Source organism: Choristoneura fumiferana, chromosome 5 (genome assembly GCF_025370935.1).
Source record: "Choristoneura fumiferana chromosome 5, NRCan_CFum_1, whole genome shotgun sequence".
Taxonomy (NCBI): Eukaryota; Metazoa; Arthropoda; class Insecta; order Lepidoptera; family Tortricidae; genus Choristoneura; species Choristoneura fumiferana.
The window spans coordinates 13,981,109-13,997,608 of NC_133476.1; the positions used below are offsets into that span (position 1 = coordinate 13,981,109).

At 37.3% G+C, this 16,500-nt stretch overlaps 2 protein-coding genes across 3 annotated transcripts; one reads left to right on the forward strand and one right to left on the reverse strand.

The window, feature by feature from the left end:
* Window positions 1-4,302: 4,302 nt before the first annotated feature.
* On the forward strand, window positions 4,303-10,929 carry phtm (cytochrome P450 enzyme phantom). 2 transcript variants are annotated; one of them, XM_074088076.1, is made up of 8 exons: window positions 4,303-4,616; window positions 8,140-8,464; window positions 8,544-8,689; window positions 9,164-9,363; window positions 9,432-9,882; window positions 10,087-10,233; window positions 10,313-10,487; window positions 10,600-10,929. In XM_074088076.1, the coding sequence occupies exons 2-8, from the start codon at window positions 8,146-8,148 to the stop codon at window positions 10,779-10,781; spliced, it is 1,620 nt and encodes a 539-aa protein (XP_073944177.1). In that variant the 5' UTR covers window positions 4,303-4,616; window positions 8,140-8,145; the 3' UTR covers window positions 10,782-10,929. The 2 variants fall into 2 exon arrangements, with proteins under 2 accessions (XP_073944177.1, XP_073944178.1); XM_074088077.1 differs by lacking the exon at window positions 4,303-4,616 and adding an exon at window positions 4,981-5,237.
* A 946-nt stretch (window positions 10,930-11,875) lies between these two features.
* Cyp18a1 (Cytochrome P450 18a1) lies at window positions 11,876-15,667 on the reverse strand. Its single transcript, XM_074088078.1, has 6 exons — window positions 14,625-15,667; window positions 14,202-14,323; window positions 13,865-14,089; window positions 13,539-13,743; window positions 13,162-13,426; window positions 11,876-13,048 (listed from the first exon to the last, which is right to left on the reverse strand). The coding sequence occupies exons 1-6, from the start codon at window positions 15,007-15,009 to the stop codon at window positions 12,634-12,636; spliced, it is 1,617 nt and encodes a 538-aa protein (XP_073944179.1). The 5' UTR covers window positions 15,010-15,667; the 3' UTR covers window positions 11,876-12,633.
* Window positions 15,668-16,500: the final 833 nt, after the last annotated feature.

Consider the following 16,500-nt stretch of genomic DNA (forward strand, 5'->3'; position numbering starts at 1 on the left):
TTCAAAATACTTAGGCTTTCAAAATTTCTGTAAAATGACAAACGCTGTTAGTGCATAGTGTATGTCTTGTTTCGGCGAATAAATTCCGCTCCTAAAAGCATTACACAAAAATGCGTGTATACAAATTGCATCTCCGTTTGAGATCGGTTGTTAATCGATGGTGACACGTGGTTAGACACTCAGTACATGTTAATCGGCGTTAGGATCTGGTTATGATCGGTTCGATAAGAGCTGCGCGGACGATGACCGGCCTTCACTCCGCCGCGCTGCGCCCGCGACTGCCCGACCTCGTCCGCGACTCAAGACTCTTAATCTACCATTTTTACTAAAAACAAATAAGTACATAATGAAACATAATCTGGAAATTTCACTGCATTTTACAATAAAAGCTTTCAATTAAATTCATTTCGTATCTTGTTTGTCTGTGTCAAATTGACTTGACAAGCTTAGTATACACATAGTAGGTTGGATGACAATTCAAGTATCTGATGTCAACAAACAGTACAATCAGTAAAAAGAGCATGGAGGTACCTATTATGATCCTACTATAAGATTATAGTAATAAAAAAATAAAAAATAAACAAGAGATTATAAATGCGAAAGTTTGTGAGTGAGTGAGTAGGTTTGTTACTCCTTCACGCTAAAACGGCTGGATGGATTTGGATGAAATTTGGTATGTAGATAGCTGGACCTTTGGAATAAAACAAGGGTTACTTTTTATTCCGATAATCCCACGGGATAGGGATAAAATCTTGAAACATCAACCGCTGGGCTTCGAGTCTTGAAATTTGACATGATTGTTTTTGATGTAACGTCAATAAAACCCCCGATTTAATTTTCGGGAATCCCCATGAGAATTAAAAAAAAAAAAAAAAACAGCTGCTGGATCTTATGATTTACGTGTGCGAAGCCGCGGGTAAACACTAGTTCATTAATAAAAATCTTATTAAGAAGGAGGATCCAGTCTTCAATGTATGTTCTTAAATTGATTAACTTTGCAAATGCAAAGTTGGTTTAGATACAAATTTAATGTATACAAAAGGAAAATGAAAGAGAAAGGATGAAAGAAAGGAAAGAAGCTAGCAGTTATTTTTAGTCAACTGTACAATTTTCCTTTTTATTGATTGATTGCAATTAATGTTCTAACAACGCTCCAAGCTTAATAAGATAATATGATCGCAGGTAATGCCATGCCTTAATAACGTAAATTATTTAACTTATACATTTTTTTATTTCATTTATGACGGTGGAAGCATTCTACACTTCCACTGAACGTAGATATAGTTAGTGTTTAGTTTTGTAACTATAAGGGACCCATACATCCCTGTATTATTATTTTTTTTTTGTCTTTAATTGTAAACTGTAGTTTTTAAGTATTTTATTTGTAATTATTTTTTATGAAAAAATGACTTTCTGCCAAGTTCCTTGCGGCGCATTCTTCTTGGCAATGATGGTCTTTCCGAAAGCGCTGGTAGTTTAAAAACCGGCCAAGAGCGTGTCGGACACGCCCAAAATAGGGTTCCGTAGCCATTACGAAAAAATTAAGTAATGTTTTTCTAAGGATTTCGTATTTTATACGGAATCTTCCAAGTTTAGGTATATTTTATACCTTAGGCTGCTATTTACTCATAAACTACTAATAATTCTCAAGCAAACTTAGCCGTTATAGTTTTCCTTGAAAGTTTGATTTATTAACTACCATCCTGTTTTTTTTTTTAATTTCCTCCCAGCAGTTTAAATTTTAGAGGGGGGGGAGGGCGCTCGATTTTAATGAAAATTTGCACTTTAAAGTTGACTATTTCGCAAACAAATCACTGAATCGAAAAATCGTCTTAGCATGCCCCTAATGGTTCTAAAATACCTATATAACGATATCCCACACTATAGGGTTGGATGAGAAAAAAAAATCACCTCCACTTTACGTCATTTTTTATTCTACCATTTTGTCGGCATAGTTTACATATCCGTGCAAAGTTACAGCTTTCTAGCATTGATAGTCCCTGAGCAAAGCCGCGTCCGGACAGACAAACAGACATGGCGAAACTATAAGGGTCCGTTTTTGCCATTTTGGCTCCGGAACCCTAAAAATGACGTGCAAAAGTGCCCATTGCGGCCTATTTACTGAATAAATGATTTGAATTTTGAATTTGAATTTTGAATTAAGTTAAGTTTGACTAAGTACTTAAATGATAAAGATAATTTTGTAATAAACTACAATTAAGTATATAATCTTTAATTTTAACGACGAAAACATTTGCTAAGACTCTACTTTCGATATATTATTAAAGACAGTCAGGAGACTTGGCAATGTTTGTAACATAAAAAACCGGCCAAGAGCGAGTCGGACACGCCCAAAATAGGCTTCCATAGCCATTAAAAAAAAATTAAGTAATATTTTTCTAAGGATTTCGTATTTTATACGGAATCTTCCAAGTTTAGGTATATTTTATTGCAACGTTGCCAGCTCAGCAGGTATAAACGCTCTTAAACCACTAATAATTCTCAAGAAAACTTAACCGTTATAGTTTTTCTTGTAAGTTTGATATACTTACTACCATCCTGAATTTTTTCAAATTTTTCCACCCACCCGTTTAGATTTTAGAGGGAGGGGAACGCTCGATATTATTGAAAGTTTGCACTTTAAAGTTGAATATTTCGCAACCAAATCACTGAATCTAAAAATCGTCTTAGCAAACCCCTATTAGTTTTAAAAGACTTATCCAACGATACCCCACACTAAAGGGTTGGGTGAGAAAAAAAAACACCCCCATTTTACGTCTATGGGAGGTAGATTTTTTTTTTAGATTTTTTAGATTTAGATTTTTTATTTTATTTTTTTATTACACCATTTTGTCGGCATAGTTTACATATATATATCCGTGCAAAGTTACAGCTTTCTAGCACGGACGGACGGACGGACGTACGGACGGACAGACAGACAGACAGACAGACAGATAGACAGACAGACAGACAGACCGACAGACAGACATGGCGAAACTATAAGGGTTTCGGTTTTTCCATTTTGGCTCCGGAACCCTAAAAATGACTATTTACACGCTTTTATTTAGTTTCGCCTGTCCCGTTGTCTGTTTGTTTGTCTGTAGTAGTCAAATCTTGCAAGTTAAATTCGACCAACTTCTAATAGTTGGATTGACTTGAAATATGGCATACCTATAAACTTATGTAAATTGCGTGACAATAAAATAAAATATAATACAATAAATAAAAACTATAATAAAAAATATCTGGTAGTGACATCCTGGTAAGACCGGCCAGGATCATCTCCGCAGGACGGAATTGTTCAACGGTTAATGGCATAAACTTGAAATGTAGTTTGGGTGACAATGCAAGTAAAGTCGACAAAAAGTACAGTCAGCAAAAAAAGCTTGCATTAAAAATGAAATTTTTACCAAAAAACTTTTTAGGATACCTTACAAAATATTCTTAATTGAATACCACAAAATAATCGAAACACTACTTTAAAAATAGTGAATTATAAATTGATAATTGATACAACATGAAAAAAAAAATGGCATAGCATAATAGGCTTTTTTGGAATGCTTTAATTTTTTTTTTACTTCAGTTGTATTTTATTTTGTTTTAATGTTATCTATGTAGAGCCTAATTTATTCATTCGCACTAATTACATCTGCACCTTCGATTATTGATTATGCGTTGGTTAATACATGTCTAGCTTTAATGATAATGTTCCTTTTTAAGAACGTTTTGCGCCTGTATCCGAACTATACTGAATGTACTTAAATGTAAGTAATTACGACAGAAAGGAAGCTCAGATTACGTATGTAATTGAAAACTTAAGTAAATACTGTATAGTGGAATAAAGTCATGATTGATTACCAACTGCAAGTATAACAAATAAGGAAAATAAATCTATGAATCGTAATGTTTCGTATATTTTAGAATGTAAAGTCACGGCGTTTTTTTGTTTCCTACCCATTATTTTAGAATAGGTTAAGTACAGTTTTAGAAATCTGCAATAGATAATGAGCCTGCTGTTTATTATTTGGTAACATCAGGAGGTCTAGGTATCTATGCTTATTCTACTAAAAATCGTCTATGCTATTTTTAGTTTTTTTCATTGCTATACTTATTTTTAGACTAATCGTATTGGGACGATACGGTATCATGTTCACGTATTATTTATCACTATCAGTGATTGTGTGAAGGTTATACCTGACACCTATTCATAAGCGGATGCCCCGAAAGACGGAACCATCTTTCAATGCAATCTATAAAATCCTGGTAATTTGATTCCAAACTTTTTACCTGCTTGCGCAGATGCAAAACGGCCCCATACTGTTCTGGAAAGATCCCGCATAAATTTAGATGATTTAAAAATGAAATTCTGATTTAGAATAACAGATCTGAAGCTTGAATTCAAGTATGTTACCATTTTTGATCCTTGCGCTGTTCAGTCGACGTTTACGAACCCACGTGACTAGTAGATACGCACGCTCCGATGGCCGCATAGTCGGCGCCTCGGATATCAACATTGAGCTACTTAAGAGTGATATAACTTATCAAAACCCGTCATTAAACATCAGGTAGAACGAGAAGTGTGTGGTTTTTAACAGGAACATCATATTTTAATTTCGGTGAGTAGTTATTGTATACTGTATTAAGTATTATAGTCCTTTGAATTGTTAGTATCTATTTCAATTGACCCAATTGGGCCTCACGTATATTTTAATGTTGGTAACATTGGGCGTATAAATAACCTGTTCACTGTCGTGCATGAAGTCACTGTTATAAGTTATAGTCAATTTTGTTTATTTGATTCGTCATCGTAATAAAAAGATGTGTGTAAGATTTGAATGCTTGCCTTCAAAGGTTGATACTTATACCTACTATCCGATGTCGTGCAGGACAGTGAATGGTAACACAGTGTTCAAAGATAGACATGTTACTAGATGGCACCACTGCCAAACTGGCGATATATGCATGGTGGCCGCGAGGCGACCATAGATGCCGTGAGGGTCGTTAATTCTATCCAATAAATAGAATTTAGTAGAGCTTTTCTTTCTTTGATATATTACTGTTTAGACTTACGAGATTTGAGGTTTGAGGAACTTACGAGGTGCCTTATGAATATTATGCACCTGACTGAATACTTGTATTATTGTTAAAATACTCATATTCTTGCTAATTGACTACCTACAGTTTTTGACTACACCATATCGATAAATAATTGATGATGACATAATCGTGAACCTCTGGTAAGTAGCTTTTATTTTGTTTAATCATGTTCCCACATCATACTCGTATGTAAGTTTGTTTGGATCCAACTTTGTTTTAAACCAAATTTTCTGCTACTCGACTTTTGTTCGGCATAATAGGTAACTTATCATATGTACCTAATACAAGATATGATGCGTAACGGGTGATTTGAGGGCCTTGCTAGAAATATTAGATAATTAAGTAGGAAGCAAGTAAGCCCTTAACATCGACAGATGGATTACTTTAATCCTATTTAATCGCCTAGCCACGTGTGACAAGAAAAATCACGCTGTTCAAACTCTAGATAATTAGCGCGAGTGATCGCAAAAAAGCGATTCACTTTGACATAGTGTGTCCTTTTCAGGTGAACTTAAATACTTACTTAAAAAGGGATCTCTCCTAGAGATCTAGCTGTTTTTTTTCCAAAGACGATTGTTAGTGCCGAACGTGGTTTAAATTCTACCTTAATTTTAGGCGTTGCCCTGCGCGTAAGAGAACGACATCGTAGTCGCTTGGCGGGGTGTCGAATGATTTCCTTAAGAACAACTTTGCTAATATTCGCGTTGTAGGTAGGAACATAATCGAAATGCAAATTTTTTATCCACATACAAATTCAACGAGTATAAATAAATATGAAATACAATAACAACAAATTACATGATTTCCGAGCAAATAATAAACGGTCGACATAATCTGTAATCCATATCCATACTATATACTTTAATATTATATATGCTATAATACTATTATTTTAAAATTATAAATGCGAAAGTAACTCTGTCTGTCTGTCTGTTACGCTTTCACGCCTAAACCGCTTTTATGAAATTTTTATGAAATTTGGTACAGTGATAGAATAGACCTTAGGAAAGAACATATCTTTTATTGCGAAAAAGAAGCTTTAAGGGGTTGAAAGTTTATATGGTGGAAGTTCGTCGCTGTCGAAGATAAAACCATGAAACTTGGCATTTAGGCACTTAATAAGATATAAGTCGATATCTGTTCGCGCGTTTTTTTAAATTCTTCCTGTGAGGGGGTGAAAAAGGGGATGAAAGTTTATATTTTTGAAAATTTTACCGGCGAGGAGATGAAATAGGGGATGAAATTTAGGTACATGGAACGTCGTCATTATCACAGATAAATCGATGAAACCCATGAAACTCGGCATTGAGGCAGTTTACAGTGACTAATACCAATTTTGAACATGAAACTACCGTGAGACTCACTCATATTAAATATAATGACCCGGATAACTCACGTCTTAAATCGAGTTTAGCTCGACATGTTTCGGGCTAATCCGTAGCCCTTCGTCTTCGGAGCAACGCGACTCAGCGGCTGCTGCAACGCGCGCGCGTGTCGCAGCAGCCGCTGAGATTTAAGACGTGAGTTATCCGGGTCATTATATTTAATATGACTAATACCGAATTGTAACAACTGCTATGTTCATTTACACATTTATATGTGATGTGCAATGAATGAATAAAGAAAGAAATCATGAGAAATAAGTAGGTAGATATTTGTTTGAGCGTTTTTTTTTATTCTACCTGTGACAGGATCAAATAAAAAGTTTATATCTAGAAGGTCGTCAAAAAAATCCAAGTTTCTAGGACAGCCGGAAGTACCCTATAACTTTTTCTGTTGAGGCGATTTGTATGGAAACACCTTTTAAAACAAAACACTATTAAAAAATTACTGTAGCTTTTGATTGCCTTGACTTAGAAGTTTGATTTTTTCACAGCTTTCGGGACTATTGAATGGAAGAAAAAAAATTGTTTTTATTTATAGCAATGTATTAAAAAAGGTTATTTTCAGTAAACCGTATAGAAGTTTCTATGTCCTATTATTGGCAGAATAGGTATTCTAAATAAATTAAATACTTCCTAAAGTTACTATTCCACGCGGACGAAGTCGCGGGCAAATTCTAGTTGCATAATAAACGAATACCATAACAGTCATATTCAAATACATATATTTTTAAACGCATACTGATCATTTTACATAACAAGAGGCGCTTCGCACCTCGATTGTATATAATCTAACCTATTTTTCAAATCTTACATAGGACCTAATTATATAAAATGATAGTATGCCTCCTTATTGTTATATCACATGCAAATTATATAAACGGCATTATGACGTATAAATATTATGACAAACGTTGATGCTAAAATGAGCGTTATGTAATTTAAACGTTATGTTCTTCAACAGTTATTCACTTTGTTGATATGCTAAAGGTGTATTACACGATTTACGTTATCAGCCGTTGATTTACGTTATACAAAATAATTATATATACTTAGGTATTGTTTGAACGGCACCCCGCCCTGCTGAGTAAATTTGTCTCGTGACATAGTTCAAACAAAATATTTTACATGTTTTTTGTCTCGCATATTAATAGGTTCGTTCCTAATATTAATTTACTCTTTAAAAGACGCCAGCTGACGATGGTCAGGTGACAGCCATTCATAAATTTTCTAATTACCTACTCAAACTATGAGAAGCAAGAAATACGAGCGAGACGGAACAGAAAAGTGCTTTATTATTATGAGTAGTTACTACCAGCATAAGCTGAAATTTTGATCCTATTTCACTAAATACAAAAGTAGGTAGGTACCTATGTAAAATAACAAAAGCTCGCAAAAAATCGACTGTCCGGACAAACCCCGGAGCGAAAGGCTAGTTAAAAAATCTCAGCTCGTTAGGTAACCTACAAGCTGCGGCGATGACGCTACTCCTTCTTTACAATTTCCATAAGAATGCCATCAACTTAATGCACACTTTTATGACTAAATTTTAAGAAATATTTTTAATTTCTTGATAGCCATAACATTTTTTTGGGCGATTTTTATATAAAAAACACGCTATGTGTGTACACCTAAATTTATTCTTTTATCTTGTTTCCAGCAAGTCATGGATTTTTTCTTCTTGTGGATCGTAACATTTGTCTTGGGGTTTTGGATTTTTAAAAAAATTAAGGAGCGGAAGAATTTACCACCCGGCCCTTGGGGTCTACCTGTGGTCGGTTATCTTCCGTTCATTGACCGCGAACATCCACATCTGACATTAACGAAATTAGCCAAGCAGTTTGGGCCGATTTATGGGATTGGAATGGGCAGTATTTACGCCGTGGTGCTGTCTGACCATAAATTAATCAGAGAGGCTTTTGCGAAGGATACGTTTTCGGGTAGAGCTCCATTATTTTTGACTCATGGGATAATGCACGGAAATGGTAAGCCAAAATTAATTTCTTCGGAATTTTATTTCTGATACAAGCTCTCTCTTCTTAACTGGGATGTTGTTGTGTGCAGGAATCATATGCGCTGAAGGCCCATTATGGAAGGACCAAAGAAGGCTGGTGACGACTTGGCTTAAAAGTTACGGCATGAGCAAACACAGTGTTTCTAGGGACAAATTAGAGAAGCGAATTGCATCAGGAGTGTACGAGCTTCTTGAGGTAACTCTATTGTTTAGTGTAATAAAAATAGCAAGTTATAAAATGCACATTATAATTCCGCAATGATATTGCATTTGCATAGTATAGTCATTATACTGGGACTATAATAAAGTGTGAAGGTGCCCGACGCATTTAATTCCCGACTTCTTGTTACCTGCGAGCAAAAACATTTAAGTATAAGTGTTTCTTGAATGTGACCTTTTGATGTCAAAGACAAAATGTTCGGAGATTTGAGTAACAAAAACTACAGTGTATTCATGTTTTTAAACTGTTTTTTTAGCTTAAATTATTGTGGTCCACGTACCGATCCATTAAAAATAATGTTTTTTTTTGTGCACATTTTTTGTACAATTTAAATAAATATGCACTGAAATCCTAGCAAGGTCATCATAATAGTCATATTTTTTATCTGCATTCGTAGAAATTAAAAATGCAAAAGCTTCTGGTTTATTTTAACAATTAGAAATATTTTAGAACGTGGAACAATCACTCGGCTCAGCGTTGGATTTAACGCACATGTTAACTAATTCTCTAGGCAATGTCGTAAATGAAATTATATTTGGGTTCAAATTTCCTCCCGACGACAAAACTTGGCATTGGTTACGTCAGATACAAGAAGAAGGTTGTCACGAGATGGGCGTAGCGGGAGTCGTCAATTTCTTGCCTTTCATGAGGTTAGTACTGTTATGTTTTGCCTCGTGTACATATTTTATAAAAAATATTCAACCTGTTTTTTTTCTAGATTTTTCTCAACTTCTATACAGAAGACCATGCATGTGCTAACACGAGGTCAAGCACAAACTCACAGGCTTTATGCCAGTATTATAGCGAGACGCCGGAAAATGTTGGGGTTGGATAAACCCGCTGGGGCTGAATATCCACCTCACTTCGACCTGTTCGACGAACACCCAGAAGGACATATGAAATGTATCAAATACAGCAAGCAAACGGATAAAGCAGAAGAACACTTTTTCGACCCCGGAACATTAATTCCAACAGAAGGAGAATGTATTTTAGATAGTTTTCTTGAAGAACAGAAAAAAAGATTCGATGAAGGAGACGCTTCAGCCTGTTTCGTTACAGACGAACAATTACATTTTCTCTTAGCTGATATGTTTGGAGCGGGACTTGATACCACGTCAGTCACTCTTGCTTGGTTTTTGCTGTATATGGCTCTCTATCCAGAAGAACAGGTACGATATGGATATGACATAATAAGTATTTCAACTGTCACTTTTCTGCAGGCTCATACTTCAGTAATATTTTTTTTTGGTATCAATTAAATATTTTGAAGGAATAAACTACTAGTATTTGTAGTTGGATATCATCCAGCAAAGCAATGAAACTCGGATCCCTGTAGGTAATTTTTTAAATTTTAATTCCGGTTTTTCTCATAGGAACTATTACGTAAAGAGATTTTAAGTGTGTATCCCGAAGAAGACCAAGTGGACAGCGCCAGTCTACCACATGTTATGGCTGCTATTTGCGAAACACAACGCATTCGGTCCATAGTGCCAGTTGGGATTCCTCACGGGTGTTTGAAGGTACCTGAGACTATACTTTAAAGTTCCTATTTTTTAATTCAGCAAGAGTTTTACCTTTATTTAAAAACAATCTTTACAGGATACTGTGCTAGGAAACTACGTGGTACCAAAAGGCGCCATGGTGATTCCACTTCAATGGGCAATGCATTTGGATCCTAATGTGTGGAAAAATCCTGAGGAGTTTAAGCCCAGCCGATTTCTATCTTCTGATGGCACTCTTCTTAAACCTCAAGAATTCATACCGTTTCAAACTGGTTAGTGACAGTTTTTAAGTGCTCTTCTAATACCTATTCTATTTACATAAGCTTTTATAGAATCGTCCTTACTTTATGTATAATGTTGGTACAAGAATTCTTTAATTTATAGGTAAACGTATGTGTCCTGGTGATGAGCTTTCCCGTATGATATCGTGCGGCTTGGTCGCGAGACTTCTGCGCCGTAAAAAAATAAGACTAGCTTCAGATCGTCCTTCTCAAGAAGAAATGAGAGGAAAGGTTGGTCTCACTTTAACACCTCCACCAGTGCTGTATTATTGCGACCCCTTATAGAAGCTTTATTTTTATAATTATCTTCGCATTTAAATTCAACGAATCATTTATCGTTGTTACGTATTCAGAATGACTCTTTTTTAATGAAAATTGTATGCATCTTTCCGTGCCTCCTGTGAAAACTAATACAACTCGACTTGAAGCAATATGGTGTTTTTTTTTTCAATTAATCAACTCAGAAAAAAATATGATGGCAAAAACAGAACCCTTATGGGATCACTTTGTTGCCCGTCTGTCCGTCCGCCTGTCAACACCCTTTTTCTATGAAACGCGTGGAGGTATGTCGAAACCAAAATGAATATCAAATACCTCTCCCTGTCTGTTATCGCTTGTACCGATGAAAAAATCAAATTTCTTAGTATACGCGTCCAAAAGATACAGTCATTAAAAAGGTGTTTTCAAAAAAAATGTAGGGTAATACAAAACCAACAGGGTACTTCCAGTTGTCTTAAAAACTTTTTAAGAACGCGATTCTGCTCAAACTGGATATTCATTACTTCCAAATTTGTTCGAGCCATCGGTGTGCGATTTTGACTCTTAATTGGCCGGGTATTTATGTACGTTACGTTAATAAATAAGTCTTGACATTAATTATTACACACTTTTAAGCTAGTTGCCAGTTTTTAAGGCATTTGATCTATCTACAACTGCAATGTGTCTCTATGTTTCTTTACCGAAGTTCGACACATAAAAAGCTTCATTTTTTCAACTCAAGTTTCACCATGTTTATGTTAAAAGGAATGCTTGGAATGCATGGAATGAAAAAATCTTTATCAACGTAGAAGACTTTTTTTTAACATCAAATCGCGCTGCTGAATAGTGGCAATTTTAGGCTATTAGGTAGTTTTATGTTCTTAGTGAAAGCGTAAGGTAAAATTAAATATATTTTTTAAGAGTTTTCATCGTTTTATTTCACAATTACAAAATTATTCTTTTTAAATGGATTTGTTTACAAGGCAAATATATTGGTAATATACTATCTAGCGGTGAGCTGAAAGTATATAAATAATTCAGTACATAGCAATTTAGTTGCAAAAAATGAAATGTTATGATGTCCACTGGTTTAATAGATCACTCCAATAATAAAACCAAACTTTGAGAGTAGATACGATCCGGCTCAAGCAGACGCTCACTCGCCACCGATGACAGGTCGGAAGTGCGAAGGGAGCGCCACCGTTGCCAGCGCACCACATTTAATAAGTGAATCTGTACATCACATCTCTTGACACCTGTTTTAAACCAATAATTATACATCACTTACTCAATATTTTGAAGACTAGTTACTGGTTGAACCTATGCTAAGATGGAATGTTAACTTATAGTCTCAAAAGGTACAATATATAAAATCATGTTAACTAGAGAAGTTACAAATGAACACTTGCGAATACTAACTAAACGAAGTTATGCAACGGAACAATCATGACTTCATGAGATCACACTCAACAGACACTCTTCTTAGTGATCTTAATAAATAATGACCTAGAATGAACGTACAATTTTGGTATACTAGAACTTAACTAGCGCTTATCTCCAACAATAATTTTACAAAAATGTTCTTCGTATGCTGTAGCTTTTAACGACTTTGCAAGTCAATAATTTGAAGAATTCATCTCATCATTTAATACTGCATACACTTACGAATAACATTTTATAATCTCAGCGATGGGAATTTTCAATACCTCTAAAGTTCTGATTACTACCTACTAAATTGAACACTTTATACACAGCCTCGACCGTCGCTTAAGCGATGTCGTCAATTACAATATAAACTTAAATAAATGGTCGTCGATGCGCTCTAAAACGAGTGATCAGTAAATACTGGTGGGTAAAATGTGCGCAGTCAGCGTGGCACTTAATGCGCGCCGACATGACGCAAAAGCGGGTGGTCCGGCGCGGGCGCTGGCGCGGGCGGCGTTCGGGGGATAAACTTGAGGCGGAATGCTTGCGGCGAGATCGTGGCGCCCACCGTGCCCTCTAAAGAAGGCGATGACGCACCCTCCGCTAGCTGCACATCGAACTGATGCATCATACTCGCGAAGAACATGAACATCTCCATCCGCGCGAGCACGTCGCCGAGACACATCCGTCTTCCCACTCCGAATGGCATAAAGAATTCCGGCCGTCGTATCTTCCCATCCTGATCAATGAATCTGTCCGGATTGAATTTTTCCGGTTGATCCCAAAGATTGGGATCCATATGAATACAATTTATCAGCGGGACTACTTGCGAGCCGGCCGGGATCTTGTATCCATTTAATTGCACGTCCCTGGGGAAGAAAACAGATTGTTAGCCAAAATTTTTTTTAAGATAAAAAGGCTTGATTGAAATTCGGCAAGGATTTTAATTATGACATAACATAACTATTATGCGAATACTTACTTGGTTGGTGAGTGAGTGGTGGCGAGGGGGACAATGCTTGACATTCTCAGTGTCTCCAAGATGGTGGTTTCGGTGTATGGCAGCAGAGGCATGTCTTCGATGGTCGGGAGGCGCTCGCGACCCACCACGGCATCGAGCTCCTCCTGCACACGGCGTTTGGCATCGGGGTTGCGCAGCATGAACACTAGCATCCACAGCAGCGACGACTTGATAGTTTCCATGCCAGCCGAGAATAAGTCACCGAGAATTTGTTTCAGCTGCAGTTCTAAAAAGAGACCCATTTATTAATAATTTATTCACCATGTTGAGTGGTCCCTTAATTCCAAAAAACTGCATAAACGGATAAATTAGCAACTTGATCTTGATAAGTAACTTACCATGATCTCTTCCCTCGAACAATTCTCCGGCTTTTCCCTCCAGCTTAGCCTTTTCGATTTCAATCAGATACACATCAATGAGGTCCCTGGCATTCTCTAGATCCAGGGTTTCACGGTGTTCATCGATGAGTGTCTGGTAAAAACCGAACATTTCGTCTCTGTTCTTCATGACTTTGATTTGCGCGCGGGCTTTTCCGGGAAGATACTGTAAAGAAAAAAGAGATCAATTTTCATGTAGGTACCTACTAGTAATTTACCCAAGAATATATGTTTTATATGTTTTTCTTTTGATTTTTTTTTGTAATTAAGTTGTAACTATCACTTACGTTGTAGAGGGGAATGTATTCACCGTAGTGGATTTCTCCGAAAAGCCTCATGCCTTCTTCAATCAAGTTGTTCAGCCTGGTGAACCGCGCATCTCCAAGACTGAACCGGACCGACATGGTGATGCCACAAATAACGTTGGACACGCCGAGGGCGAGCAGAGGGTTGGCATCTATAGGTGCGCCCTCGGCGTTGTGCAGGTTCGAGATAAGGTCATTGACTTCACTCTGTTAAAGAAAGTTCTTATTAGAAAATTTTCACAAGATGCAATGCTGTAAATATACAGAAAATTTTAAACATTAAAACCACTTTTGAATTTGATCAGAAACTAAAACGTACCTTAATTCTGGTTTCCATGATTTTTTTGCCGTTTCCCATATAGGTCATTCCAAATTCGCGAAGTTTTTCGTGAAGGAAACGGCGCTGACTTTTCCATAGTCGGCCCTCACTGTTGATGATACCTGCGCAACACAGAAGGAGGCGGTTAGACGGCAGTGAGGGATCACTAGTGGGCGGCGCGAGCGCAGCGGCCGGGAGCGGGTGGCGCTGGCACCGCCCACTAGCACACATGTCATGTGCACTATGTGCTTCACTTTTAATATACCTTTTGTTATTAGCAAGTTTAGTCAAAACAAAATAGAAGGCAGCGATAGCAAAAACATATTAAGTAGATATTCTGATATCAGATAAAATACTATGAACTGCACAAAAATGATAAAGTTGATAAACTCAATTTACGATAGGATAGGTGAAGGTACTTACCGAGACCATCTAAGGTGTGCATTAGCGGCGTATTGGGGCGGCCGGTGAACTCTTCGCGGCGGAAAGCTTCGCGGATGAGCCGATAGTCGCTGAGCACGACCGTGAGCTGGTTGCCGAGGCGCGCAGAGAACAGCACGCCGTAGCTGCGCGCCAGCTCCAGGAAGGTCTTATGTCGGACGCCGAGGAAGGGTAGGTAGCCGACGACGGGCGGCCCCCACGGGCCCGGCGGCAGCTTGCGCGCCTCCCGCACCAGCTGCGCCAGCCGTGCTACCAGCAACGCCGACGCCACCGCCACCAGAAGCGGCAGCGAAGTCCGCGCAGCACAGTAGTTCAACACATGCAAAAGTCCGCACAGAAGCCTCGAGTTCGCGAGAATCGAAAGCATTTTTAGTCTTTTAATTTAAATTGAAAGAAAACGAAATAAATGTTCTGTTCAGTCAGTCATAATATTTACACGCGAACGTAAATGCGGTTGCGCGTTGTCGATCACAGTCGTAGCAGGCACAACGCGAACCGCTGTCTGCGTGCGTACTGAGGCGCCGCTATCGTGGCCTTGCGATAAATAGGTACGCGCGGGGTGGGTAGCTATAGCTACGCTGCGCAGGATCGTCCCACCAACGCCCCTCTCTCTGCTCGTGCGGCGCTTAGTGCTACGCCGCTCGTAGCACCATCGACACCATGTCTGTTAAACCGTACGTGGGTTGCCTTCATTTGTCTTTTTTATTATTATTTTGCCTCTATGGACAATGTAACTCTAAAATTGTTATGACGATCGGTCCGCCACGGCTGAACTTATTATTATTATGATTCTCCTTGATGGCGGCCTTAAGGCACGGCTGAACTTGGCTTTATAAATATTTTTTTAGGGTACCCTGACACTGACAAACAACAAAAAGACAAGTAGCCAAATAAGTGCGGCCGATTTGAAATAATGCACATAAATAGGTACATACATTTTCTGCAACTGTTTTTATTTATTTAGGAAGAATAAAGTATACTAAAATGAAAATGAATTAAATTTAAAAGGCCCCCCCGAGTCCAAAAGACTAACAACCGGTTTTAAATTAAATAAATTATTTATACCAATATTACTATTTTTTTTTACTTTTGGACGATTAATATAGAACTAAATACAGACATATTAATTACAGACTTATTACAAATGTTCATATAAGTTACACAATCACACCTGTCACCAAAATCACAAAAATACTAACATATATTTCACGTTTACTTGATTTCATACCAATATAATAATATTATTTCTGAATGAAATGAACAAAACGCTCGTTAGTAGTAAGTAGCACTGTAGTGCTAGCGGTAAACCCCAAAATTCAGTAAAAAGCTGCACATGGTGTTAAAGGCATGAAAATCGGAACGATTGATCTTTAGGCCATAAGATGAATTCGACCCGTAGCACAAAAAAAAAGGAGAGGAGTTATGACGTCATCTGCTTATTGGAGTAGACACATTAACTTATATATTAAGAGGTGTTCTATCAAAAAAACATTTTTAATTTTCATTCAATTTTATGGAATAATCGAGAAAAACTAACAAAAATGCAACTTTGCTTAGCTCAGCAGGTATAAACGCTCTTAAGAGTAAATAGCAGCCTAAGGTATAAAATATGGCTAAACTTGGAATATTCCGTACAAGATACGAAATTCTTAGAAAAATATTACTTAATTTTGTCGTAATGGCTACGGAACCCTATTTCGGGCGTGTCCGACACGCTCTTTGCCGGTTTTTTCGTGCTTCGGGTCAAATTGATTCTTATGGCCTGAAGATCAATCGTTCCGATTTTCATGCTTTTAACACCATGTGCAGCTCTTTTTGGCGTACCGCTAACACTAATGAAAAATATGAGTCACTTGGA

Bases quoted from the DNA above. Each gene is read 5' to 3' on its own strand.
- phtm (XM_074088076.1), top strand. From the start codon at position 8,146: ATGGATTTTTTCTTCTTGTGGATCGTAACATTTGTCTTGGGGTTTTGG. The intron at 9,364-9,431 runs GTTAGTACTGTT...TTTTTTTTCTAG, and splicing joins AATTTCTTGCCTTTCATGAG to ATTTTTCTCAACTTCTATAC. The intron at 9,883-10,086 runs GTACGATATGGA...TTTTTCTCATAG, and splicing joins CTCTCTATCCAGAAGAACAG to GAACTATTACGTAAAGAGAT.
- Cyp18a1 (XM_074088078.1), bottom strand. From the start codon at position 15,009: ATGCTTTCGATTCTCGCGAACTCGAGGCTTCTGTGCGGACTTTTGCAT. The intron at 13,744-13,864 runs GTAAGTGATAGT...TTTTCTTTACAG, and splicing joins AATACATTCCCCTCTACAAC to TATCTTCCCGGAAAAGCCCG. The intron at 13,049-13,161 runs GTAAGTATTCGC...TTTCTTCCCCAG, and splicing joins ACCACTCACTCACCAACCAA to GGACGTGCAATTAAATGGAT.